At 33.6% G+C, this 27,793-nt stretch overlaps 2 protein-coding genes across 2 annotated transcripts in view; both read left to right on the top strand.

The window, feature by feature from the left end:
• Positions 1-24,699, top strand: part of LOC140446674 (CLIP domain-containing serine protease B4-like) — a 36,658-nt gene extending 11,959 nt beyond the window's left edge. The window contains exon 5 of the mRNA XM_072539267.1: positions 22,464-24,699. Coding sequence (XP_072395368.1) covers positions 22,464-22,627 — 164 coding nt within the window. The 3' untranslated portion in view covers positions 22,628-24,699. The remainder of the gene's footprint in view (positions 1-22,463) is intronic.
• LOC140446030 (uncharacterized) lies at positions 68-6,063 on the top strand. The gene is made up of 2 exons (XM_072538533.1): positions 68-274; positions 1,256-6,063. Exon 2 carries the CDS (start codon positions 1,593-1,595, stop codon positions 5,310-5,312), a length of 3,720 nt encoding a protein of 1,239 aa, XP_072394634.1. The 5' UTR covers positions 68-274; positions 1,256-1,592; the 3' UTR covers positions 5,313-6,063.
• Positions 24,700-27,793: the final 3,094 nt, after the last annotated feature.

The following is a 27,793-nucleotide window of genomic DNA, read 5'->3' as shown; positions in this document are numbered from 1 at the left end:
ACGCAAAATAAATGATAGCAGAAATTTAATTGCTAATAAATACTACTTTTTATTGGTCGTTATTTTTTATTATACCGCATAAGGTCAAGCGACCGACATTCTTATACCCACATGTTGTTATTGAACTGCCTTTCTGATCACGTGCACGGGGAATGCTGGTATTTTTCAACCAACAAAGTGGAGGGTACAGCAGCTTTAAATTGAAGCGAAATCATTTCAACCTTCAGTATCAATTTTATTCTGACAGTGTGTGTTAGTGTAACTAGATTGCAAGGTAAGTTTGAGATTTTTTAAAATTAAATAATTGTGACCTCATGCAAGCATTTTGAATGTTAAATAATTTCTGTTTTACTTTTTATTTTCTGTTCTGTAGTTACAGTAAATAATTGTCTACAAAAAGGCGCTAGCATTTTAAAGTTTTTCACTTTTTCTTTTTTAACTAGATGTTGTTTGATGTTTATAACATTCCGAGATAAAAATTCATCATCTGTAGTTGTAATAACTGTCTACAAAAAAGACGGCAGCATTTTCTTTTTTTTTTTTTTTACTTTTTATGTTTTTCGTAATTATTCTATACCGAATTTTTTAAGACAAATAAGACGATAGCATTTTGTCTTTTTTACTTTTTATGTTTTTCGTAATTATTCTGTGCCAAAATCAAGATTTATTCTTTTTGAATTAAATGTTGTTTGCTTTGCTGTTTATAACATTCCGAGATTTAATAAAAAATTCAGCATCTATAGTTGCAATAACTGTCTACAAAAAAGACGCAGCATTTTGTCTTCTTTTACTTTTTATGTTTTTCGTAATTATTCTGTACCAAAATCAAGATTTATTCTTTTTGAATTAAATGTTGTTTGCTTTGCTGTTTATAACATTCCGAGATTTAATAAAAAATTCAGCATCTATAGTTGCAATAACTGTCCACAAAAAAAAAAAGACGATGGCATTTTGTCTTTTTACTTTTATGTTTTTGTATTCTATATAAAAATCAATTCAGCATCTGTAGTTGCATTAAATAATTGTCAATTATGTTTGTTTTACTGTTCATTTTCCTCTTTTCGTGTTATAAATCTTTTATTTCAGATTAGCATTTTGTCTTTTTTACTTTTATGTTTTTGTATTCTATGTAAAAATCAATTCAGCATCTGTAGTTGCATTAAATAATTGCCAATTATGTTTGTTTTACTGTTCATTTTTCTCTTTTGATTTTGCAACGTTTCTGCTTTGCTAGTATATTATTCTTTTATTTCAGATGGATTTAACTAAAATTAATTCAGCGTCTGTCGTTGTAGCAAGAAAACCAATACGAAAATTAAAGGACTTGCCTAAAGACATCCCGCAACCGATAAAGGAGGCAAAACTTGTCACAACCAAATTTGGTACATCTGTACTACTGGACATAGGCGACGAGGTGGTGTTTTTGCCGGAACGGGTAACAGAAATATACCAACCAGCAGTGCCCGAGTTTGCATCAGGAAAATACTCGTTAGTGTATCAAGGCCAGGTGGAGTTGGGAGGAAAATACCAGCCCATGTCGAGTTTCAAAATAATCTAGAGCGTCAAAAGAAAAAGAGAGAGAGGTAAGCATTATGGATATTGTCAAACAATGTGAAAATTTATTGTTATTCATCAAAAGAGTCAGAAAGATAGTTTTTGATAAATTTACAGCTAAAGACGAAGAAGTTTGGTTGAAACGCATAACGAAACAAATTAAAACTTGCAATAAAGTAATAAAAAAACGCAATTTGCCTATAGGTACAATTAGAAAACTGCAAACGCATGTTGGACATTTTAAACATTTTAAACAAAGTATTTTAAATAGACATGTAGGCATGGGACTAGACAATAAACTAAAAACAAGAGTTAAATGGGAAAATGTTGTTTCCGCGTTCAATAGTCGAATTAAAACTGGAGTTATAATTAATTTATATCATAAGGACCTAGCATATTTCCTAAATGATTGTTATATTATTTTTAAAAATAAAATCAGAAAAATTTTAAAAGCAGATAAAGTTGTTAAAGTTAATGTTTGTTTTTGCGGAGAATTTATTAAAAAATCTGGGGAGGAGGAAATTTTAACTTTTAATTATTTTAATACAAAAAATGCTATATTAGACATATCTACTGATACAGAGCGATGGTTTTTTGAGAATGTTAAAGATAAAATAAATAATAAGTTATCGGAATTTCAGGAAAAGGACTCGGGTTTTGCATTAAATAAAATTGTATCTTTAGAAGTAAATATTAATCGATATGAAATTGGAAATGGTTCATCTTATATTAAACTCCCAGAGTCTATTCAAAAAAAGCAAGCTTGTATTAACGTAAAAAATTCAGATCAGGCATGTTTTTATTGGGCAATAGTTAGTGCGCTTTATCCGGCTAAACTAAATAAAGAACGTACATCCTCATATCCATGGTACAGTACAGTATTAAAAACAGAAGACTTAGAGGCACCAATGCCGTTACATCAAATTTCAAAATTTGAAAAATTAAATAATGTTTCCGTCAATGTATATGCTTTAGAATTGATAGAAAATAATGAAAAGTCATTTTTCGCAGTATATCCAGCAAGATTAACTAAAACAGTAGTTGCCAAACACGTAAATCTTCTTTTAATTCAAAATCAGTATTTTCCTAAATTAAACGATTATGAAGCACCTCCAGTAGATAACGATAATTCTGAAATTAAGTACCACTACTGCCACATTACGAACTTGTCTAGATTAATTTCTAGACAAGTAAATAAAAGAAAGACCAAATTATTTCTTTGTAATAGATGCTTAAATTATTTTTCAACTGAAGGGAAATTGTCTGAACATGAAAAAATGTGTGCAAATATTAATAATTGTAAAATGTCATTTCCTAAATATGAATCTGTTAGTTTTAAAAATTATACTTATAAACAAACAACGCCATTTGTTATATATGCAGATTTTGAGTGCATGCTAGAAAAAGTTACAGATCACCAAGCATCTATTTCTACTAAAAAATATCAAAAACATATTCCGTATAGTGCTGGATACTATGTAAAATGTAGTTATGATGAAAAGTTGTCTTTTTATAAGAGCTATAGAGGCATTGACTGCATGGATTGGTTTGCTAGTGAAATACCAAATTTAGCTCAAAGTATTTATTCAAAAATGAAGACAATTATACCAATGGAGGAAAAACCAAGTACTTGTGGGGCTACAGTGTGCCACATATGCGAAAAATGTTTTTCTCCTACAGATATCGTTGTCAGAGATCACGATCATTTTACAGGAGCGTTCAGAAATTTCGCCCACCTGGCATGTAATTTAAATTTTAAAAAAATCTTTGTCGTCCCCCTGATTTTTCACAATCTGAGTGGCTATGATAGCCATTTTATAATTTCAGAATTAAGTAAAAAAGGAGATATTAGTCTACTACCAATCAATAAAGAAAAATACATTTCATTTACACTTAACGATGCAGTTACTAACATAAAATTTCGATTTATTGATTCATTAAGATTTTTAGGGACCTCTTTAGATGAGTTAGCATCAACATTAGATAAAAATAGCTTTATAATTTGCAAACGAGAATTTGGCAATTTAAGTGACGAAAAATTTAAATTAATAACTAAAAAAGGGGTTTTTTGTTATGATTTTATTGATTGTTGGGAAAAATTAAACATTACCGATTTACCTCCGATAGAGGCATTTTATAATAAACTAAACGATAAGGGTCTTGCAGATGAACAGTATGCTCATGCTAAAACAGTTTGGGATGAATTTAGCATTGCTAATTTAGGTCAATATTCAGATTTGTACTTAAAGACCGATATTTTGCTGTTGGCAGATGTTTTTGAAAATTTTCGAAAAAAATGCATAATAACTTATGGTTTAGATCCAGCGTGGTACTACACAATGCCAGGTTATTCTTGGGATTGTATGTTGAAATACGTAAGGTGTAAACTAGAGTTATTGCGTGACGTTGACATGATAATGTTTATTGAGAAAGCAATTCGTGGAGGAATTTCAGTATGTAGCGGTAGAATGTCAAAAGCTAATAATAAGTACATGCCTAAATATGATCCTGCAAAGCCCTCAAAGTACTTAATGTATTTTGATGTCAATAATTTATATGGGTGGGCAATGGGCGAGCCATTGCCCTATGAAGGGTTCGAATGGATGGATGACAAAGACTTTGATGTTATGTCTGTAGCAGATGACTCTCCCGTAGGGTACATGTTACAAGTTGACTTGGAATATCCTCGCAGATTACATGATCTGCACTCAGATTTTCCATTCGCTGCTGAACATCGTAAAGCTGCGGGTTCAAATCATTCGAAACTAATGACAACACTTTATAATAAAAAAGAATATATCGTTCATTATAGAAATTTAAAACAAATGTTGGCTAATGGATTAGTTTTAAAAAAGATTCACAAAATTTTAAAATTTAAACAGTCTGCCTGGCTGCGGCCCTACATCGAATTAAATACACAACTACGAGCTACAGCTACGAACGATTTTGAAAAAAACCTGTATAAGTTGGCCAATAATAGCATATTTGGCAAGACTATGGAGAACATCCGGAAACATCGAATAGTAAAATTAGTCAGATCATGGAACGGACGGTATGGTGCTAAAAATTTAATTTCTAGTGTACGGTTTCACAGCAGAAAAATATTTAATGAAAATTTAGTAGCTATAGAACTGATTAAATCAGATCTAGTTTTTAATAAACCTTTATACATTGGCATGACTGTTTTAGATATATCAAAGTTATGTATGTACCAATTTCATTACGACTATATGCTCCCAAAATTGGGCGCTGATAAATGTAATTTGATGTATATGGATACTGATAGTTTTATTTATGAACTATACTGTGATGATGCATATGAGGAAGTAATAAAATCAGATATATCAAAATTTGATACATCTGATTACGCTGCAGATAATATTTATAATATTCCTCGCGTAAATAAAAAAGTTTTGGGAGTAATGAAAGATGAAAATAAAGGGGAAATTATGACAAACTTTGTGGGATTACGTTCAAAAATGTATACTTTTAAAGTTCAATCAGGTCGAGTTACTAAAAAAGCAAAAGGAACTAAACATAATATAGTAAAAAATGTGATAAAATTCAATGATTATGTAAACTGTTTAAATCATTTTAAGGAACAAATTGCTACTCAACGTTCCATTCGGTCATATAGCCATAACGTTTATAGTATAGAACAAACAAAAATTGCGCTAAGTCCTTATGACGATAAAAGATATTTAATTTCAAATAGTTTTAGAACGCTACCATGGGGACATTACAGTATTTTAGAATAGATTTTTTTTGTTATAGATGAATGCTCCATCATTGACCGAGTTGTCAATCAAAAAAATTTGCGAAACAACAGTATCAGCATCAAATTTCATCGAGCAGTCCCCCTTGCCGTGGAAATTAACAAAAATTATTTTAAAAAAATTTCCTTCATATAAATGGGAAGCGATGATAAACAGTGCTAAAAATGATCCTATTCCTTCATATAAAGGAATAGAATTCATTGCTTGTTCTAAACAAATACCGCCACATTTAAGAAATGCTGTATTAGGAAAGTCAGATTGGGGGAATATATTTGAAGATGAACACTCCAGTTATTGTGTATGGGTTAGTGGATATTGGCTTCAGCAGCACCGCCTAAACGTATGCAAATCATGTTTTTATACATTTAAAAAAGCTCATGAGTTATTAAATAAATTTTTACTTGTGAGCTACGATCATACTCACAAAGTATATGATGCTGATGAGATCATTGAATGCGTATATCAACAAAAATTTTATTGGTGTCATAGTTGTTTTGCACAAGTTTTATTCGATTTAAAAGATTACGAGTCTTGCGTTAATGCATTACATGAAACACCTAGAAATAACAGGTTTGATGACTCTGATGTAGACAGTAATATTGAGATGAATGACAATGTCTAATCCATAAGCAATTATCTCTCTCTCTCTTTTTCTGTATATTTAAATAAAAATATTGTAAATATAGTAATTGTAAAGGTATATGTATGTAAAATAAAAACTCTAAATTTATAATTTTATTATTTATTTAAATCATTAATTACCTTACTTTTATAAAAATAAACGAATTCCCTAAGAGCATTATTTGCCATATCATTTGGCGTTATATAACAAAACGCATACAATATTTGCATGGGGCTTAAACTATCTACTACACTATTTTTACAAAAATCTAAAACATTATAATAATATTCATAAAAGTTCAAATTTTCTAACAACTGTATACGAGGCGATATCACGATAGTGTTAAGTTCAACAATTTTCTTCACTTCTTCTTCATCCATATAGTACTCCACACCATGCTTCTTGACAATAATGAATTTACAATCATCGTAAACTATCGAGGTAACAGTGCAGTATTCTTCGCATGGAAACGTTTCGTGCTCGTTGTCATCAGTTGATTGAAAAAAATCAATTAGTTGTTGTGTGATGATTGAAATAAAGGAATACCATTCGTATACGCTGAATGATATTCTGCTAGGTTTATATTGTTGTGATAAAATCACTGCAGGCGTAAATGATCTTGCAGGGCTTATACCACATTGTATTTCATATCCCGATAACGTGTATGTCGTTGTAAGCAGGTAGAAAAATTCTGATTTGGCAGCAGCCTCATAATTTTCCAAAATTCTTTCTAATTCTTGATTATAGCCTTCGTTAATATGCATATCGTCTGAAAAATACCCACTATCTTGAGAACTCATGTCACTACTGTTTTTCGAACACCGTTGATGAAGTGAATGTAAACTGATCATCATAGTTTCTCTTAAATTTATACTTTTGCCATCTCCCACTCCTTGTGGTTAATTGTTAGCCTTTTTGGAAAAGTGTATGTCTACGCGGCGTATTAAAATATAGATCCTCAAACTATATTCGATTTATTTATCCAGCTGTTGTGTTTGCTATCCATTCCTAACCATTTCACATACATCTTATTGCCTTTTCGTCTAAGTACTTTTTCGACCAGGTATATGTCTGGGTTTGATGTTTTCTGCAATTCTTCTTCGTAAAACCCGCCGCTAATCGGTGCACCTTGCATGTCTTCGAGCAAATACGTTATAGGATTTGTTATCTTAACTTGTGCAATTCTAAATAATTCAGTAGTCCAATTGGGTGTGTAGGCCTTTTCGAAGAAATGTTTTGTCTTTGATACACGTACAATGTCGCCAACTTTAAGCTTTCGTGGACCGGCAATCTTTAAATGAGTATAACTTTTGTTTAAAATGGTTTTTTCGTTAGATTTGTTAACCTGAGACGGTTTGTATCCTGTTTTACTGTGTTTTGTGTTGTTATATTCCTCGGTAATTATGGGTAGAGGATCTAACCATTTGTATGATCCATGTAAACTGAAATACTTGTACAACTTTGTTTTCAACGTTCTAATAACTCTTTCGCAAATGGCAGCTTTTTTAATCGTGTAGGTGCTATAATGATTAATTTCGTGTTTGTTCATTAAATTTTGAAATTTTCTGTTGTAAAATTCAGTTCCCAGATCGGATTGTAAGTTTTTTGGGACTCGTCGAGTATGAGCGAGAATATCCGAAAATGCCCGAGTAATTTCCTCGCCAGTCTTCGTTTTTAGAGGACGTGTCCACACAAATTTTGAAAAACAATCAATTACAACTAGTATTAGTTTGTAATTTTTATTTTGATGTGCATAAGGACGCATTTCAGCCAAATCCATTTGCCACAAGTCATCGATTCCTTTGATTATTGTTCGACGACGAGGATAATTTTTTCGTGCTGGTTTATGCAACTCATACACCACCTCTTTCTTTTCTTTAGACATTATTTTATTGCACCTTCTACTACTTTAAGGCGTCTGTCTATATCCCATGAATGAATGCTTTCTACTATGCTTTTTAATGATTGTTCCACTTGTTTTATCCTCTGTTCCATCTTTATATCGTACATCGCATGCCTTGCAACTGTTTCTGCAGCAGATTTTAGATTGTTCTCCATATCCTTTTTCTGTGTATTCAAATCATCTTTGATTATTTCCTTCAACTTATTTATACTGTTTTCCGTATCCTTTTTTAGTATTGTAGCTTTAATGTTATCCAGATCTTCTTGTGCATGCTTTAGTCCTGTAGATATTTGCCATCTTAGTGTTTCCAGGCCATCTGCAATTATTTTTTGTAACTTTTGCCCGAGAAGTGGGACTGTAGTTATATGAAGCTCCTTTCTCACATCGTTTAGACCGATGGTTAAATCTTGTAGGTCATTTGTTTTTTGCTGCAACAACACACTATGTGTTTGGTGCAGATTACGTAACTCATTGATTTGTCCATCAACGTATTTTTTCGTTGCAGCATCGTCATTGTCTGATGGATCCTTGACATTGCAAATTTTCAAATTTTCGGCATTAATATTTCCATCAGACGTATGTGGAAATGTAACTCGTGCCACCTTTTGAGCATTACTACTGTTACGAGAGTGATGACCGAATTTGTCGACACTCATAGTGGAAATGATGTCGTCATGTCCAATTACTCTATTATATTAGCTTCTTTTAGTTCATTGATGATGGCTACGATTTCGTTGTCGAGAGATGTGTTGCCGGCGTCTTTCGAAGCCACCAATAGTTTAAGACGTTCAACTAGCTCATTTGGATCATCCCAATAAATATACTCCATGGGTGCAGTGTTGTATGTTAAACGAGAGTCATCCAATCCCGTTCCTTTGGCCGTAGATGGCGATGATCGTGTTGATGTTTTCGTTCTGTGTTCGAGTTCTTTTTTTGATCGAGTTGCATGCTTTTTCATTGCTGCATCAGATGGCTTAAATAGAGGTTTAATAATAGAATGATATTTTTCTCCGCTGGAACCTTTAAGACGTCCTAAAGTATCCAGATGAATCTCTGTGTTTTTCAACAGTGTTTTATACTTTTGTAAATCCTCATCATTATACTGTTCAGGGTTGGCATAAAATAAAAGTTGATACAGACCAGGCGTACCACCTAACCTACGTTCTTCTAAATCACGTTCCCGAATTATTATTATGTCTCCATTGCGTTTGTCGAAGTTTATTCGACGTTTTCCCAATATCCAACCACTAATAGAATCGTAAAATGGACCATAGTTTTTATCAATTTTATCGTCTTTTATCAAATATTCTTTTATGTACTTGTGACTTATTGATGGATATTGATCGATATATTCGTCTGTGGCATCCATCGGAATATCGATTGGCTCTTGAATGATGTTTTCATCAGGTATCGCTAGATCGGGTGCGTCAAGAAATACATCATCATCATCACCACCATTCTCCTCCTCCTCCTCCTTTTTCACTTCTTCTTTCTTAACTTGATCAAACTTGTTAGTGATAGTATGATGTAACGTTTTTGATGATTGTGCAATATCTTTGAGAGGTTTCGAGAGTGGTTTAAACAGTTTATTTAGGGACTCATCTTGTTCTGTTCGGCCTAATTTCAATGCCAAATATTTTTTGCGAATTGATCTAGCCAATTCGGCGACTTTCTTCTTGCGAAGGGCAATGGCAACCGTATCATCTGACATTGTGTCAACGACTAAATAATTACCTTACAATTTTATATATTTATCAAATCCTTTGCGATATCGGCCATTATTGAGAGCAAAATCTTTTATAATTACCAGAGTACCATACCTATCTCGCCAACATTCAGAACAAATTTTTTTAAATTCATCAAATGACATGTCTGGCGATACGTGCTCATCAAATACATGCTTTAAATTTATCTCGTCTTGCTTGAATAGTACAATCATGTTACAGTTGTCTCTAATTAACTGCTTCGGTATTTTTGAATATGTTTGGCATAAATAAGCGGCATCGATATCTTTATGCCTACCCATGGAATAATACTCGCGAATCTTTTGCTGTCCATCACATGCAACATCGTCAAATAAAAACACAGAGTGGGGTTTAGCTTCGCTGGGATTAATAATTTCTTCGTTGTCTTTAAATGGGTAATATCCTACACCTTTAACTTGCGCTATTACATCTTGCAGTAGTTGGTATTTCGGCTGAAAGAGGGATTTGGAATAAACATAGACATTTTTAAACTTGGCGCCATTCGGATTGAATAGAAGAGATAGCATTACATTCGTTTTGCCGCACCCACTTGGACCGCAAATAATTGCTCTGAATGAATTCGGCAGCAATTTACCATGTTTACTGTTGGTTGTTTTCTGGACAATGTCCAAATTATCAATTGGTAGCGTCTGCTCTTGCTGAACGACCTTCATCATGTGACAAGTGTAGTACATAAATACGGTAATATATATTATAGATGCCACCACTTGCATGACATCAGTCCAATGTTGGTCGTTGAAGGAGGAGGTCTCGTAAACTCTCTAATTAATAAACTTCCAGTTGAACTACATATTCCTGGTTATCAGTATTGTGGGCCTGGAACAAAACTAAAAAAACGTCTTGCACGTGGAGATCCAGGAATTAATCCATTAGACGCAGCTTGCAAACGACACGATATCGCTTATTCGCAGCATTCATCTCTCGAAGAACGTCACAAGGCCGATAAAGAATTGGAAGATAGAGCTTGGGAGCGCTTCAAGTCAAAAGACGCTAGCATTGGTGAAAAAAGTGCTGCTTTAATTGTAACTGGCGGAATGAAAACGAAAAGAAAGTTGGGGATGGGATGCTCTCGTCGTGGAAGACGAGGACGTTACTCTTTTAATCGAGATGTTGTCTCAAAAATTGCAAAGTCCATAAAAAGAGGAGCATCGTTAACAGATACTGCTTTGACGGCTGTACGAATAGCAAAATCTATAATCAAAAGACTTGGTGGTCGTAAAGAAGTTGATGTTCCTCGAGTACTACCACTAAAATCTGGAGGTTTTCTACCTCTCATACCTCTATTTGCTGGCCTTTCCGCTTTAGGGGCTTTAGCGGGGGGTGCAGCTGGGGTGGCGAAGACAGTAGTCGACGCTAAGAATGCTCAAAAGAAATTGGAGGAGGATATTCGCCATAACAGGGCAATGGAACACATCGGTTCGGGTCTGTACCTACGTAAGAAACCGAGAGGTGGATTCGGCTTGTATTTGAAAAAAAACTTCCAATAAAGCTACCCAATCGTCCGCTATATGATGTGGAGATTGCACATTATGCGAAGATCCTTAAAATACCACATTTTCGGGGTGTTTTCATGAATGACGCTCTGCCTAGAGACGGTCCTCGACAACGAGAATGTGCAATAGTAAACTTGGATGTGTCCACACATAACGGAACACATTGGGTAGCATACAGAAAGATAAACAACAACGTAGAGTATTTCGATTCATTTGGTCATTTGAAGCCGACCAAAGAACTTGTTAAGTATCTGGGTGGTGCACGTGCCAACATTTCCTATAATAACCATCAGTATCAAACCTACAATCAAATTATTTGTGGACATTTATGCTTAAAGTTTTTATATAATGGAGCCTACTAAAAGTACAGAACTGCTTATGGACCATATGTTTCACAAAAAATGCTTTACAGAATTCAGTGAAGAGGAACTAAAATACATACCGCTAGATTATATTATACGAACTGTAGGAACTACAGAATTGTTAAAAATATGGCATAAATTGCCTGAAACATATCGAAGAGAATTTAACCTGAAGATACGACTTCCCTGCTTCGTACATTATAACAGACCGGATTGGAGGACTCACTGGGATGGACCACCTGATTCTCAAGCTTCATGTTATTTTTGTAAACTTGCTTTGGACCAAATAAAACTATTAAAGTAAATATTGTTGTTTTTCTAATATAATAACCTATTAATAGATTGACGTGAGTCAGTCATCATGTCGCAGTTGTTGAGAGTAGACAGCACCAATTACATATTCTCATTTCAACCTCCCACACCGATCGTGTTGGATCCGAATAAAGATTATGAGATAGCTCTTCGATTTTTCCATTCCTACAATAGTATACCAAACATTGAAAATACCAAGTTTTATTACTACAACGACAAAAACAAATTGCAGCAATTTGATATCCCAGATGGATGTTATGAAATTGCCGATATTGAAGAATACATACAACAGAAATTGGGTGCTGATAATGTGCTTAAACCAGAAACGATATTTAGTCTAAAACCTAACCATAACACGTTGCAGTGTCAAATTTTCAGCAAATATAAGATTTCGTTTAAGCAACCTGACAGTCTTGGTGCAGTATTGGGATTTTCTCCTGCAATACTAAATCCTGGACAGACACATTCTTCAGATCGACCTGTTAGGATTATTAAAGTATCTAGCATACGCTTTGAATGCAACATTAGTACCGGAGCCTTCGATGGTAACAGACCTGCTCACACGATCTACGAATTTGTCATACAATCAAATCCTGGGTACGCAATTGACGAAACTCCACACAATTTGTTGTATTTACCTGTTGTACCGCAACGAGAAATTACCAATATCACAGTGTTGGCTGTAGATCAAGAAGGACGACCAGTAAACTTTAGAGGAGAACAGAGCACATTGGTGTTGGAACTTAGATCAAGAGGGAAATGGGATTATTAATAAGACAATCTACTGCCCATAGTACACCATTAGTTGTGCAGCCGTCTAAGCGACAACATCTTACGTCCTCGTCTAAGCGGCAACATCTTACGTTTGCAAACAAATTGTTTTTACAATCACTTGGTTTTAAACTGAAAACATGACAACTATGTATGGAAAACGATCACGTTCAAACAGCATAATGCCTCCAATATTTGATATTTATCGTAAGCCAACGTTTGACGAGTCGATTCGAAAGGCTGAATACCGAACATATGCACCATTCATTAAATCATTCAACTGCAATGACATTGTAGAATTTAGCATCAATCAAGTTGACTCGTTCTTTGCAATGAGCGAAACCTTGTTATGCATTAAAGGATCACTCGCAATAAACGGAACTGGCGATGTCAAGCTAGCAAATAATGTGGGTGCTTTTCTTTTCGATTCGTGTACGTACAGCGAAAGCGCAAGGGAGATGGAAACAGTGCGGGATCCTGGTATCATAAGTGCTGTACGTGCCATGACATGTTACACTCAAGAAGATTCCAATTATATGGTTATGGCAGGCTGGAATTACCCTAAAGATCCCATTCTAAACGCTGCAGATCATTCATTCAACATACAGATACCTCTTAAACATATATTCAACATTTTCAATGATTACCCAATGATTACGTGCGGCCGTCAAACAATAAGACTAGTTCGAGCTCGAAACGACAACGATTGCATAGTTGTCAAAGAAAAAACTCAAGGCCAAGTTACAACTGTTAAGATTAACATCACTAACATTGAGCTTAGAGTCAAGCACATATTTCCCAATGATGATATTAAATTGGAGCTTATGAAATCCATTCAACAAGATCAACCTATAGTTATTCCATTTAGAAAGTGGGAATTACATGAATTACCTGCCATTACCAAAGGCGCTAGACGTGAAGTTTGGGCCGTTAAAACTAGCACATCAGTTGAAAGACCTCGTTATGTCATTGTTTTCTTTCAAACCAACAAACGTGACAAGAATTCAGCCGATCCCACCTTATTTGACAATGTTGATATTCAAAGTATCAGATTATCCTTAAATGGAGAATATTGGCCGAACGAGAGAATGCAGTTGGATTTTAGCAAAACTGACTACAATGAGGCCTATTTCAATTATACTGAATTCTATCCTAGCTACATACATTCCCAACAAAAGCGTCCTCTGCTCGATTTCTCAGCTTTCAAGAATCATGCATTGTTCGTCATCGATTGTTCAAAACAAGAAGAAAGCATGAAAGCATCCACTGTTGACGTAAAACTCGATATTGAAGCGAATAATGGTTTTCCTGAAAATACCAAAGTCTACTGCATTATAATTCACGATTGCGTAATGGAGTACTTCCCTCTCAGCGAAATTGTAAAAAGTCTAAATTAGATGCATAAAGTGTCAGTAGTACAAGAGCAGTCATCATGAGAGTAGCATTCGTAGACATTCAGGGATTCAATGTGGACGGATGGTTTGTTCCCAAAGAACTTACCATTGAAATAGGTTTTAAACGAAGCCATTACATCTTTTTGCCTCAGAAACCATTTAATGCGCTAAGTAATGAGGATAAAAAGACTGCATCATATGTGGAGAAAAAACTGCTTGGAATTCGATACTCTGATGGACAAGTAGAATTGTCCAAAATCAATGAAATACTAGAAACCAAGTTGTTGTATTCAGCAGATTACATCTACGTTAGAGGAGAACAAAAAGCAGAATATTTGGATAAGAAACGTCACGTTTTTGGAGTTTTTCCCCCTATTATTGATGTTTGCAAGTTTGATGGTACGTCTCGTGCTACTGGAAACGTTGGTCCTACTGCAAACCCATGTCATGCCACTGGATTATTTTCATGTACCGAAAGAAATGTGGATCGTCTACGTCACTGGTTTGCCAATAACATAATACCACTGTAATTTTTTATATGTATAAATAAATATATTAGAAAATTAAACGCTTTTTATTTAAAACACTTTATTGATCGAGTCTTATATTACATGAAGATTCTAATTTTCTCTTTACAATTTTAAAAATAATTTTTAAAATTAAGATAAATACAGATGCTAATATTACACAAGACATTGCATAGACATTGTCTATTTCACTTTTCATATGCTCGCTGGTGTTGTTGTTGACACCCATGGTGTTGGTTGAATACGTCTTAATGGATATGTAGCTGGTGGTAGTTTTCTACATGCGTAAATCCAGGTGTCTTGATGCTGCTGTAGATTCACCTCTCCCAGTTTCCACGTTTTGTTGTCAATATGCAGGATATCTAATTGTCTTGTAATTTGTTTAAAATCCTCATACGATTTAATGTGTTTTTTTAATTGATTAAGTCTTCTTTGAAATTCCATTACTCTATGTATGTACTCGAGGGGATTCATATTACTACTGAATATGTCCTATGTCGAATATCACGTTTTATGTCAAGCGACGCCTTGCGTTGCCATGTCCTGCGTCGAATTTGACATTTCACGTCGAATGTCAGGCCATTCACGTTATTTCACGTGGAATGTCACGTCATTTCACGTGACATTTTACGCCGAATGTCACATTCTGCGTCGACTGTCACGTCCTGCGTCGAATGTCATGTTCTGTTAGGCACTATACGGGAAAGAAGACGAATTGCAAGTTACTATTAAACTTTGGCAGAAGAATTCTCTGTGCCACCAACGCTTTCATTGACGTCTGTTAAACAGCCGCGCCCTTCATATCTACGAGATCCCAATGCAACGCGTGAAAAATTAAGGTACCGACCGCACATCTGGTTCGCGCACCGTACGACCCACCTAAAAATAGGATCGCGCACCGCGCTCGGACGTCACGAAATGCGACGTCTCTCTCTAACACATTGCTTTCCCTATGCTGATAGTCATGGCCGTCACGAACTGACGTCTCTCTCTAACACATTGTTTTCCCTATGCTGATAGTCGTGGCCGTGTTGTTCATCTACTGATAACATTTTTCTGCTTTATGTCCATATTTATGACAAACAGTGCACTTTGAAATGGTTAAGTTAATTGGTGGATTTATCGATTGATTTGTTGAACCGGGATCAGAAAATGTTTTTTGCGTACCTGCAGTACTTGAAAAAATTTCATTGTCATTATTTATAATTAACTTAGAAAAATTGTCATTTGTTTGTTTGAAATATTGTTGGTTTTCATAATCGTTTAAAATTTGCTTAATTTGAATTAACGAATTAGGATTTAAAGAGCGAAGCATTTGACACAAAGGTTCTTTTATGCCCGTAATAGCGGTCAGAATTGCAGTCTTACTGTGAAAATTATTTAAACATTTTTTCTCAACATTGTTCAAATTTGAATCGTATTTGATAACTGTATTGATTCTTATTAATTGTTTTTCAATTCTATCAACGAAATTTGTAGGTTTTTCATTAGAACGTTGTTTAAAATGACATAACTCAAAATTTAGACACTGCAAATCCAAATTTTCACCAAACTGAGAAAGGAGAGCATTTTTTATCTCTTGCCATGTCGAAAATTCTTTCGAGCCAATGAAATCAAGAGCTTTTCCCTCTAACCTGCTTTTTACAATAAAAGGAAAAATTTGCAATTCCGCTGGGTCAAATTTTGCAAAAATGAAATCAACAGAATCTATAAAATAATGTAATTTTGAAGAGGACCCATCAAAAACATTTATAAGCTTGATAGCTTTGTCACAATTAATATAATTATTAGAAGTGGTAGCGGAAATTATTGGCGTAGTTGCTGTTACGTCGTTAGTTGCCATTGTATTATCAAAAATAAATTAAACAATTAAAAAAAATGCAAATACTAGATATGATAGCTTAAAAGTTTGAAAATTGCGAAACAGAGTAAATAAAAAAATGAAAACAAATAAAAAATTAATATAATTCGACTAACCTCAAGTATTTCCGTGAGAACGTGGCTTTACACCGGAACTGGTCGAAAACGTTGCAGCGTCTCAGATCAAGTGGATTTACACTGGAACGGGTAGAGAAGGGGTAAGGAACGTTGTACCTTCTGGATCAACTGGGTTTACACTGGAACTGGTCGAAATTCTAAATTGTATGTAGTCGGAATGGTAGCCAAGATGTTGCTTCTTCTGTGGAAATACTTCACCGTTTCCAGGGTCGAGTGGCTTTTCACCAAAGCTGGTTGAGAAGATTTCACGAAGTTGCTAGTTGCGCCTCCCCAGAACTTCCGAATTACTTTGTGGCTTTACACAACAAGTGGCCTTACACTTGGAATTCTTCGAAGTTGCTTACGGGTTCATTCAGTTTTCCTTCCTCGTGGCCTTACACTCGGAACTCAAATACTAAGTCACTAATTCTCCAATTTTCCAATTAACGATAAAAATCGATTAAAAAAGGCTTTACTTTTTCTAATTGGAAATTCTACTGACTGCGCTACTTTTATTCTCTATAAAATGATGTGTGTTCGTTGGAGAATTAAATAACGTAACTCTGAATGAAATGCACAAATTTATTTAGATGTTAACAAGTTTAGGGTATAAAACTATACTAACTTAAGAATTACAAACTATCCTAAAAACCTCTCATAGTTCTTGATAATATCGTAAACACCTCGAGATACTCATCGTGGATGTTTATCATCTTCTAAGTAGTCTGAATATTGAGATAAAACACACACACACACAGTGGCGTGCTCGCCATAACATAAATCTACTAAACACCGCACTTAAGCTTACCACAAAAGTCCTAACCAACAAAATCGAAAATAACAACTTTATCAGATGAACAACATTCAGACCCGGAAGATGCTGAGTAGACGCCGTATTTTGTGCTAAGGTAAATCACAGAAAAGGCCATCGAGTATAATAAACTAGCATATATGTTTTATAGACCTGACAAAGGCTTTCGATCTCATCAAAGTCGAAGACATCTACACCTACTGTATATAATATAACCGATCTGCTAAATCGTGAGAACCTGTATAATGGTCAAACGACATCTTTGTTTCAGGGATTTCACGATGGTAAAGATAGTAATAGGAGGAAATATGAAGGAGATAATTCTCGAATAAGTATGCCTCTATTATGATGATCTCGAACAACTACCACTAAGGAAGTTGATTGGAAAACGGCTGATAAAATATTTCAGCAAAAATGGACTGCATTGATCATTGAATATAATGCGAATGTTACAAGGACAATCTGTCGAAAAGGAATATACGAAACGAGCTGCAGATGGATAGACAGCATACGAAGTAGCTGTGTAATATACACAATGGTACTGGGAGATACTGTCTGCACAATTAGCCAGAGGCTTTTCGGAGGGAGGAACCTGATCTCGTCTCTTTTGGAACCTGGTCATAGATGGTTGGTAGCTAGATTTAGCAACAAGAGGCAGGTAACTACATTAATGGTAGCCAGATTAACGTAGTCATTAAACAACCTAGGGGTAAAGAAAGCATTAAGGAAATTAAAAAACAGAAAATCACCCGAAGAGGACAAAATACCGAAAGAAAACCTAGTAGAACCAAGTATAGAAGACCAGATCTCACGAAACAACCACTAAAACTAATCCAAAAAATAACAGAAGAAAACAGAATTCTTCAAGAATGGAGATTAAGCATCCTAATACTTCTTTCCAAAAAGGGAGACAAATCAGACCTATAAAAGTAAAGATGAATTAATTTATTAAACACAACACTAAAATTATTAAAAACAACCAAAGTGATAATAAATAAAGTAAATAAAATTATAACACTAGCAGAAGAACAACAAGGTTTTAGGTCGGAAAGATCATACACCGACGCCATAGTTATAATGAGGCAAGTGCAAGAAAAATCATTAGAACAAAACAAACTGGCACAAATCATACACCGACGCCATAGTTATAATGAGGCAAGTGCAAGAAAAATCATTAGAACAAAACAAACTGGCACAAATCATTTGTCAAATTAAAAGACCCTTTCCACTTATTGTACGCAAGGAAGATACATTCAGGAATATGAAAACAATCGAAAATATCTACCAAAACAACACAATAAAAGTAAAAGTAGAAGACCTAACTGACCCTATTAAAGCTGGCAATGTGATAAAATAGGGCGATTCCCTGGTTCTTACAGCAGCAATACTAGTTTGCTCAATGAATGCTTATCGATTCGTTTTTTATCGAGTATATTGTCAGCCGTGATATTTTTAAAGCAGCGGCAACTCTCTTAAAAAATAATTATTTAATAGTAACTGATTAACAAACATGCATTTATAATTTTACCTCTTGAACATATGTAAGAGGCTCCAGGCATATCTAAAAAATATTACTAATAAATAATCTCAAAAATTGTAACGAAAATATTTTACCTACCATAGGGTAAGATTATGAGGGGTAGAATATTGGGGATAGAAATTACTGGGGGCGAAGACAGGGCAATTAAAACAAATCGAAACTTATGCGGACGGCACTCAGGGTTTGTTAGGGGAGCTAAGGTCATGGATAAGTAAATGACAAGGGGTTTGGAATGGGACAACTACAAAAATATGAAACAAAACGTCATGAATCGCTTGGGACAAATAAAACAAAACACATAAAGGAAACAGGAAACACCTCTAGTAATTTAAAAAGGACGCCACTTCGAGACATGTGTCCTAGCCGTTTACAAACTCTGTTGCTACAAAACTTACAAAATTGCTTGGAGGTTAACCTTGTTTAAAAATAAAACAAACTTTTAAAGTAAAAAAAAATAATAAAGCGAGCTGTCCTATGTTAACATTAAATTTAAAACAGAAAAATTAAAATGACAGCTAAAGTCAAATCCTAAAATTTACAATTTTGAATATTACAATTTTTTATCTTGTATGAAAGCAATTATTGTTATTTAAAAAAAATGTCTACATTACGTTGAAATTTATACACAAAAAGTTACCTGGATTTCACTTTATAACTTTAAGTTCTGAGGTTGGAAACTGGAGTTGAACTCTCTGGACACGAACACACGAACAGAAGGACTGCATCTCACACTGCGAATTGGATCGACCGTTTGAGGCCGAAGCCGACACTGAACACAAAACTTTGGACTCTGCCTCTTAAAAAACAGGAACAGGTAGAATTAGACTGCATACACATTAAATTGCTACTATTAACTGCTAATAAAATTATTTTCCATAACGTAAGACGAAGATTTCTATGAAAAGGGGCAAAAACAGAAAACTTTACAAATTAGATGAATAAATTTGGATCCACACCTAAGCGGACTGTCTTTTACAGCGACTCAAGTAAGAATGACGAAATTATCTTTAAAATTCATTCGCACAATCTTAGCATAAACAAAACATATAAACTGGAATATTTATTTGAAACGCAGAATATCCTAAAAGCGGTTTCGATCAAGGAAAATAATACACAAGAAATATAAACAACTCTAAAAATGGTTTACATTAACTTCGGCGACGTAAAGATGAATTGGAAAAATTCGGTGTTTTAATACGTACGAATGGGAAATGAAATTCACTAAGATTATTCTTTGATACTTTATCAAATACAGGGGGATTTCAATACATATCCAAAGAATTTAGAAATGCTACAAAATATACAAATACGTTTCCGTTCGACTGAACTATAGCCAGACTCATGTAGTATACAGGGTGAGTCATAACTATTGGGACATAGACTAAGGACAGGTTATTTGCACCAAAATATGGCTATTGGGCAAAATATGCCTTAATAAAATGTTGCTGAGAAAAGTTAATTTTTGTTTTTCGTTTTTTGCTAATAGTTTCCCTGTATATTTATAAATTGCTATCAAAATTGGCACAGAGGCATAATCTTAGACAAGAAATAGTATTTTATTTACAATTTTATGTTTTGTCATAGAGGTCGCCACGTGGATCATTCCTAATGAACAAATTGAGTCTAAACTTTTTCTGGTGAAACTTTTTAGTAATTTTTATTAGAAAATATGACGTAAACATCATTTTTACGTAAAATTGGTACTCTTGTTTAAACATGATAATTTCAACCGTTTTCGATAAAAACGCAGTCAAACTGCTTAGAGTCTTAAAAAAGGATTTCAAATATTATTTTATTTATAAAAAGTATGCTTTGAACTGTCAGATAATTGTTGTTGGTAAATGTCATTTGTTCAGAGTAAATTATTTTTGTTGTGACAGTGTAGTGTAATGTTGCATTTTTTAAAAGTAATCGTTACTTTTTTTGATTGAAATGCCTCGTCACAATCATTTTACTAATGAAGAAATGCGAGATATGATTTGCGTATACGCACAAGAAAATTTTTGCGGTCGATCAGCAGCCAGAAGTTATGGAATGTTATACGCAAACAGAAGGCAATCAAATTACAAAACTTTTGAAAGATTATATCGTAGTTTAGGTGAAACTGGGTCATTTCACACTAAAAATCGGGGTGGTCGACCGAAACAAATCACACCTAATCAAGAAGATGAACTTTTGGTTTCAGATAAATGAAAATCCTGAAATAAGTTCACGACATCTATCAGCAGTAACAGGAGTAAGTCAGTCGTCTATTGTTAGAATTCTAAAAAAAGAGAACCTCCATCCTTACCACTTCACTCCTGTTCAAAATTTACTTCCAACAGATCTTCCACGACGGTTACAGTTTTGCCAACGTATTCTGAATAAACATCGCAATGACAGACACTTTATTAAGAATATTATGTTCACCGACGAAGCAACTTTTACCAGACGAGGGGTTTTTAATTGGCGAAATAGTCATTATTGGGAAGAAGAAAACCTGCATGCTATTAAAGCTAGACATTTTCAGCATGAGTTTAAATTGAATATTTGGTGTGGCATTATAGGCGACCAACTACTAGGGCCTTATGTTCTTCCTCCGAATTTAAATGGAGATTCTTATTTACTCTTTTTGTAAAATACTCTTAGTGATATTTTAGATGATCTGTCACTGGATGTAAGAAGAAAAATGTGGTTTATGCAGGATGGAGCGCCACCTCATTTTTCATTAGCTGTTAGAAATCATGTTAATGACGTATTTCCTCGAGTATGGATTGGCAGAGTCAGTGATTTTCAATGGCCACACTCAAGTCTTGAGTACAACCCGCTAGATTTTTATTTTTGGGGACATATGAAGTCCTTAGTTTATGTTAATGAAATTAATACACGAGACGAACTTTGGAGATACATTCAAAATGCAGCTAATCTTATAAGGAGACAGAATAATATTTTTTTAGCGTCCGAAAATCCTTTATAAAAAGAATTAGAAAAGGCATAGAAATCGGAGGAGACCATAGAACATCTAGTCGTAGAACATTTAGTTTGAGTTTTTGTGAGTTTTTTTAAGTTAAAGTGTGTTTAGTTTTGATTTATCGTCAAAACGGAAACCTTACGTTAGTTGCAACTTTGTTTATTAGTTTGGTATTTGATAGTGAAATTGTAAATAAAATACTATTTCTTGTCTAAGATTATGCCTCTGTGCCAATGTTGATAGCAATTTATAAATATACAGGCAAACTATTAGCAAAAAACGAAAAACAAAAATTAACTTTAACACCCTGTATCTTTTTTCTCAGCAACATTTTATTTAGGCATATTTGGCCCAATAGCCATATTTTGGTCCAAATAACCTGTCATTAGTATATGACCCAATAGTTATGACTCACCCTGTAATGACAATTTTTAGATTAGAAAATATTACTTTTCTCTTTAACTTAAAAATAAATACTTACCGGAAGTAATCAAATTAAGAGGTATACTGCAAGGTACTTCGCTTCACGCCATATTATTTTGGGCCTTTGTAAAACATCAAACTGAACGAGAAGAAGTAATAACTTCAAAAATTGGGAACATCTTTATTTTTACCCGAGTATTTATATCTAATAAAATATAATACTTCTTATTACTTATTCAGATCTAGTAAAAAACATATTAACTACATAATCTCTGTTTTTAGGCTCTACTGGTGATTCATTAGTCAGATTGAGGCAACCAGGGAAACAGTGGCTGTTGGAGGGTATTAATTATTTTGGACCAACTGGCTGTAGTAAAGATATACCAATTGTCTTTACTAGAGTGGAACCGTACTTACGATGGATACACCAGACCATCAAAAATTAGTAAATGCCACTCTATTAAACGCTTAGTTGCAAACAATTTTTTGCTGTGCCCAGTTGTATTAAAATGAAGAAAGAATCAAAAAAGAAAGAACTGTTTTATAGAGTTAACACAGTAAAATACTAAATTTTATAATTTAAGCAGGCAAATACCGGTTTTCGGTTTTTTTAATCCAATAGGTTACAAAGTTACATTTACAATGCACTTTGGTTTGCGATACTTCATTCGACTCGATATCAATATGATCAAAATTAGAAGGTACTATAGGAAGAACATCAATATCAATATAAATAAAACCCAATTTTTAATAAAACCATTTTATTCTATTAATTATTATATTTATTTATTATTTTATTATTATTATATATTTATTGATTATTATTAAATATAATATAGCGTAATATTAATATATTATACATATTGCAATAATATACAATAAAAGTATAATATAAGTATAAAGAATGAAGTAATATTTTAAGTAAAAAAGCATTTAGCATTGTGTTGGCCAGTATTTTTTATGAAGCCTATTGAGAAAAACTCGTTCATATTATATGTTGATCGGTTAAGCGGCTTCTCTCATCTGACACAATATCATTCAATGATGCCACCAAACTTCCCAACAACGACATTTTTTTAGCTATATGTAAAAGCCAAGCCTGGCATACAGGTTCTGTTCTGCTCCCAGAATGAAAACGGATCACTTAATCTCGGCAGCAAAGGCTGCTGCAGATATAGAGTCAGTTTATTTGGAAAAGAACTTTGAATTCGTGTGTCCTGAGAACTTGAACTTGAATCACTGAAGACCAAAGACGGTTTGATTTTAAACTCACTTTGGCTTCTTCATTCTGGAAGGAGAAAGTTTTCCGATTTCAGTAAGGTACGTCCTAACTTCCGAGCCTAAATTGGATATAAATTGATATAAGGTTGAATGCTCAAATAAATTAACTTTGATAAAATGAAAGGCAGATATAGAGCACAGTTTTATTAATTAAATCTTGCCCAAGTACTTTCGCCTCCTAGAGCATCTTCAGGGGCATTTCGTCAAATTTGGGCTATCCAACAATCGTAGAATGTCGTAAACATAAAATTAAACATAAAATTGTACATAACACTACACTAAACAAGGACAAACAGTTTATAGTCGGTAACAGGAGAGAGATTCTCTCCTGTTTCCCTGTTTCCTGTTACCCTAACCATTTTAACTTATAAAAAATTTCCCAGATTCTTTCAAATGGGATTTAAAAAAAATAATATCAACATAAATATTTTACTTAAAAATAAATTGGATAATGCAATTCATCTTTTATTTTTACTACCATCAAAAAAAAAATTATCATGTATTACTTTTAACACGTTTGTATATTTGTATAATAGGTACATTTTAACTCATTTAATACTTCCTGTATGGGTGTATCTTTTGAAAACCTAAGGAAATCCTTGGAGATTCGTATTCGTAATCGGTACCTAATTCGATATTCATAGTCAAAACATTACTTTTGGTAATCAGAGAAACCCATTCACTCACTTTCAATGTCAAGAGTCAAGTGTAAAAAATAGATGATGTACCAGATCACTTCTTATGTAAATATTATGATTACAAATACCTTTTCAACGAAATATTATAAAAGTATTAATAAAATAAAATAAAATTTGAATTATGGTTTTGTTTTTAATAATTACTTAAGAATAATAATTATGATTGGGATCCAAAATAATACCTAACCTAATCCTAATCACCGTAAAAACCTAATAACCGGTTTTTACTTTAAAAATAAAAAACCGGTTAAAACTGGGACAAAAAACAACCGATAAAACCGGTTATTGCGATGTAAAAAAACCGGTTTTCGGTTAAAACCGGTAGGTTTTTCCCATCCCTAAGTAGTAGTTTGCTGGTACTAAAGAAACTTTCTGTATTTTCTGAATATACAAACACAACTACCTAAATTACGTTTTGCTTTTAACGTAAGCTCCTTGTTCCTTGTAAGTTATTTAGTTGTATAAATATAAATTTAAGTCTAATATTAAAGATTGTAAACAATATTGTATTAATATAATAAATTCAAACTATTAAATAAACTAAGAAGAAATTTAAGTATGAGGTGTATTTGTTCGATCCTATCCATTTCTTTTCTTCGATTTTACCGTTGAGAATTAGCCGAAGGAACTCATATCTTGGTCCTCTGATCATATGTCCAAGATATTCTAGTTTACGCCTCTTAATAATATTTAATAGAGTTCGTTGATGTCCCATTCTTCGAAGAACTTCTTCGTTTCTAGTTCTGCTAGTCCATGGAATTTTTAGTATCCTTCGATACAACCACATCTCAAACGCCTCGATTTTATTCATAATATCGGCGTTTAAAGTCCAAGTTTCACATCCATACAAAAGTACAGACCACACGTAACATCTTGTAAACTTTTCACGGATTTCCAAATTTAATGAATTATTGGATAATAGAGGCTTGCATTTTTGAAATGAGTTTCTTGCCTGTTCAATTCCATATCGAATTTCGAAGGATGGATCCAGATTTTGGGTAATCCAACATCCAAGGTATTTGAATCTCTGAACTCTCTGCAGCAGTTGTTGGTTTAATATTAGTTGGGTTGCGCCGATATCCACTTTACTGGTCACTATGTATTTAGTTTTATCGATATTTATCGACAGTCCCCAATTTGTGCATTCCATGTCAACTCTATTAATTAGCTCCTGCAGATCGTCGATGTTTTCAGCTAGAATCATAGTATCATCGGCGTACCGTATATCGTTAATTATTTCTCCTCCTATGATAATTTCTTTTTGATCTTTTAAAGCTTCCCTAAATAGATTCTCAGAATACACGTTAAAGAGGGTGGGAGACAGTACACAACCCTGTCTTACGCCTCGTTTAATACTGATTGGCTTTGATTCTCTGTTGTTGGTATTAATAATGGCTGCTTGGTTCCAGTAAAGTTTGGCAATAAGTTCGATGTCTTTCTCATCTAGTTTGATGCTCTGCAAGGCGGTAATTAGTCTGGTATGCTGAACGCGATCAAATGCCTTTTCAAAATCAATGAAGCAGATATATACGGGTTTTCTTACCTCCCAACATCGTTGAAGGAGTGTTTGCATAGAAAATAGTGCTTCTCTAGTTCCAAGGCATCTCCGGAACCCGAACTGCTCTTGACTATAATATAATATATTATTAAACTACTAATATAATATTAGTTAACAATAATTACCTTAAGTAAATAATATATAAACTTGGGTGATATGGGTTTTTCCATTCTAATTTAGTATAAAAGAGGATGGACCCTGTGTAAGGCAATTTGATTATGGAACCAACCAATACAAGAAAAAAAAGACAAACCATAGCAATGACTGGTATAAACGTCCCTAAGAACGATATACTAAAAAAAGATGTATCTACATTATTGTATGAAAAATGGACAAACAACAATGGGAGTCTAGATTAAGTTTAGACTGAATTTTTAAAAGAATTAAAATGGTATCGATAAAAAACGAAAACTAAAAATTAAATTCAATAAGTGTCTACAGACTCGAGAACTTTGAGTCAAAAGAAGACATACCGCAATTTTACGAAGATTTACAAATAGCAGTAGAAACAATAGCAAAAAATACTGCATTAATATTGGGAAGCTGTGATTTTGAGTGATTATCATTTGTACCGAAAACACAATATCATTTACAAGAATCTAATGAAATTAGACGGTGTGAAAATAAACAAGAGATGCCCAAAAATTAAAAGAGCTCGCCAGAAACAACCCAAAATAACTATCCCAAAGTTTAGAAGACATTTTATTATGTTTTTGGAAGTAAGTCACAATTTAAGTTCAAAATAAGTTTATTTGACGCTTTGATTTCCTTTTCAGAAATCGTTCTAAATAAAATTTAAAACCTACAGTATGGTAGAGATATGTAAATAATCTACTTTAAATATGGTCTCACGGATCACAGTTGTTGGACACATTTCTGAATGATATAAACGATAAAGAAGAGGCAATAACATTTACCATGTACAAGGAATATGATAACACACTACCTTTCCTGGATGTTTTAATCTCAAAAAGTGATACTGGATATGAGATTGACTCTAACAAAAATTCGATCTTAGAAGAAAGACATTTTCAGAATGAAACTGAATTCCTGTAGTTGGCTGTATACCGTGTATCACAAATTTTTTTTTTTTTTAATTTCTCGATAAAGGGTATACTAATTGAAAACCCTATTGGGCTACATCACAGTATGTTTACATCAACGTTTTCAGAATAACTATCATCAGTGCTATTCTAAAATAAGTATTACCACTTTCATTATAGCTAACGTGAAAGTTAAAATTGTGACCAAGGTTATTACAAGAATGTGGTTTATTACTAACTAGATTTACATGTTTGAAACCACTTAATATGTGGTTAAAATACTTTAAATGTAGTTGGAATACCTTTTAATTACAGTGTGATTTACCCTGAAAGTTTGTTGGAAAAAATGTGAACTAGGTACTATTGTGGGTGGATTAAAGATTGATAAAAGTTATGACTGTAGGTAGGCAGCCATATCTATACACATATCTGATTTAATGGTGTAATCAAATAATCAAATTTTAACATATTTAATCATACATAATTTTGGCTACAGTCACATTTAGGCACAGATCTTCGGCAACATTGATTGCTTTATTCAGACTTCCGTCCTAATATGTCATTTTAATCAGTTTCTATTAACAAGTCCTAGTCCTCACAGACACTTCATCTAAGGACCAGCAACCCCAGTGTAGTCCTAAATTACCATGTGGCCAATTCCGATTATAACTTAAACATCCCAGTTTTTTAATATCAAAGATTTAATTCAAAGTTATTCTAACTATATTTAAGGGGTCCATAGTAGAGTATACTCTGTATATAGCAAAATCTTTTTCATTTTCACGAAGTTTGCACGTGCTTTTTCAATTCTGACTCTTATTTCTGCAGTATAATCGTTATTTTCTGTGAATATCGTTCCCAAGTAAGTATATCTTTTTACTCTCTCAATCTACTGGCCGCCTACCCTTAATATTTAATTTGTGTTATTGTTTTTGCTAATTTTCATGAATTTGGTTTTTTTATGTTAAGAGAGAGTCCGTATTATCCACTATATCTTAATATTTTGTTCATTATTCTTCCAAGTCTTCCAAG

Source organism: Diabrotica undecimpunctata, chromosome 7, assembly GCF_040954645.1.
Source record: "Diabrotica undecimpunctata isolate CICGRU chromosome 7, icDiaUnde3, whole genome shotgun sequence".
NCBI lineage: Eukaryota > Metazoa > Arthropoda > Insecta > Coleoptera > Chrysomelidae > Diabrotica > Diabrotica undecimpunctata.
This window is presented reverse-complemented; position numbering and strand designations above follow the sequence as displayed.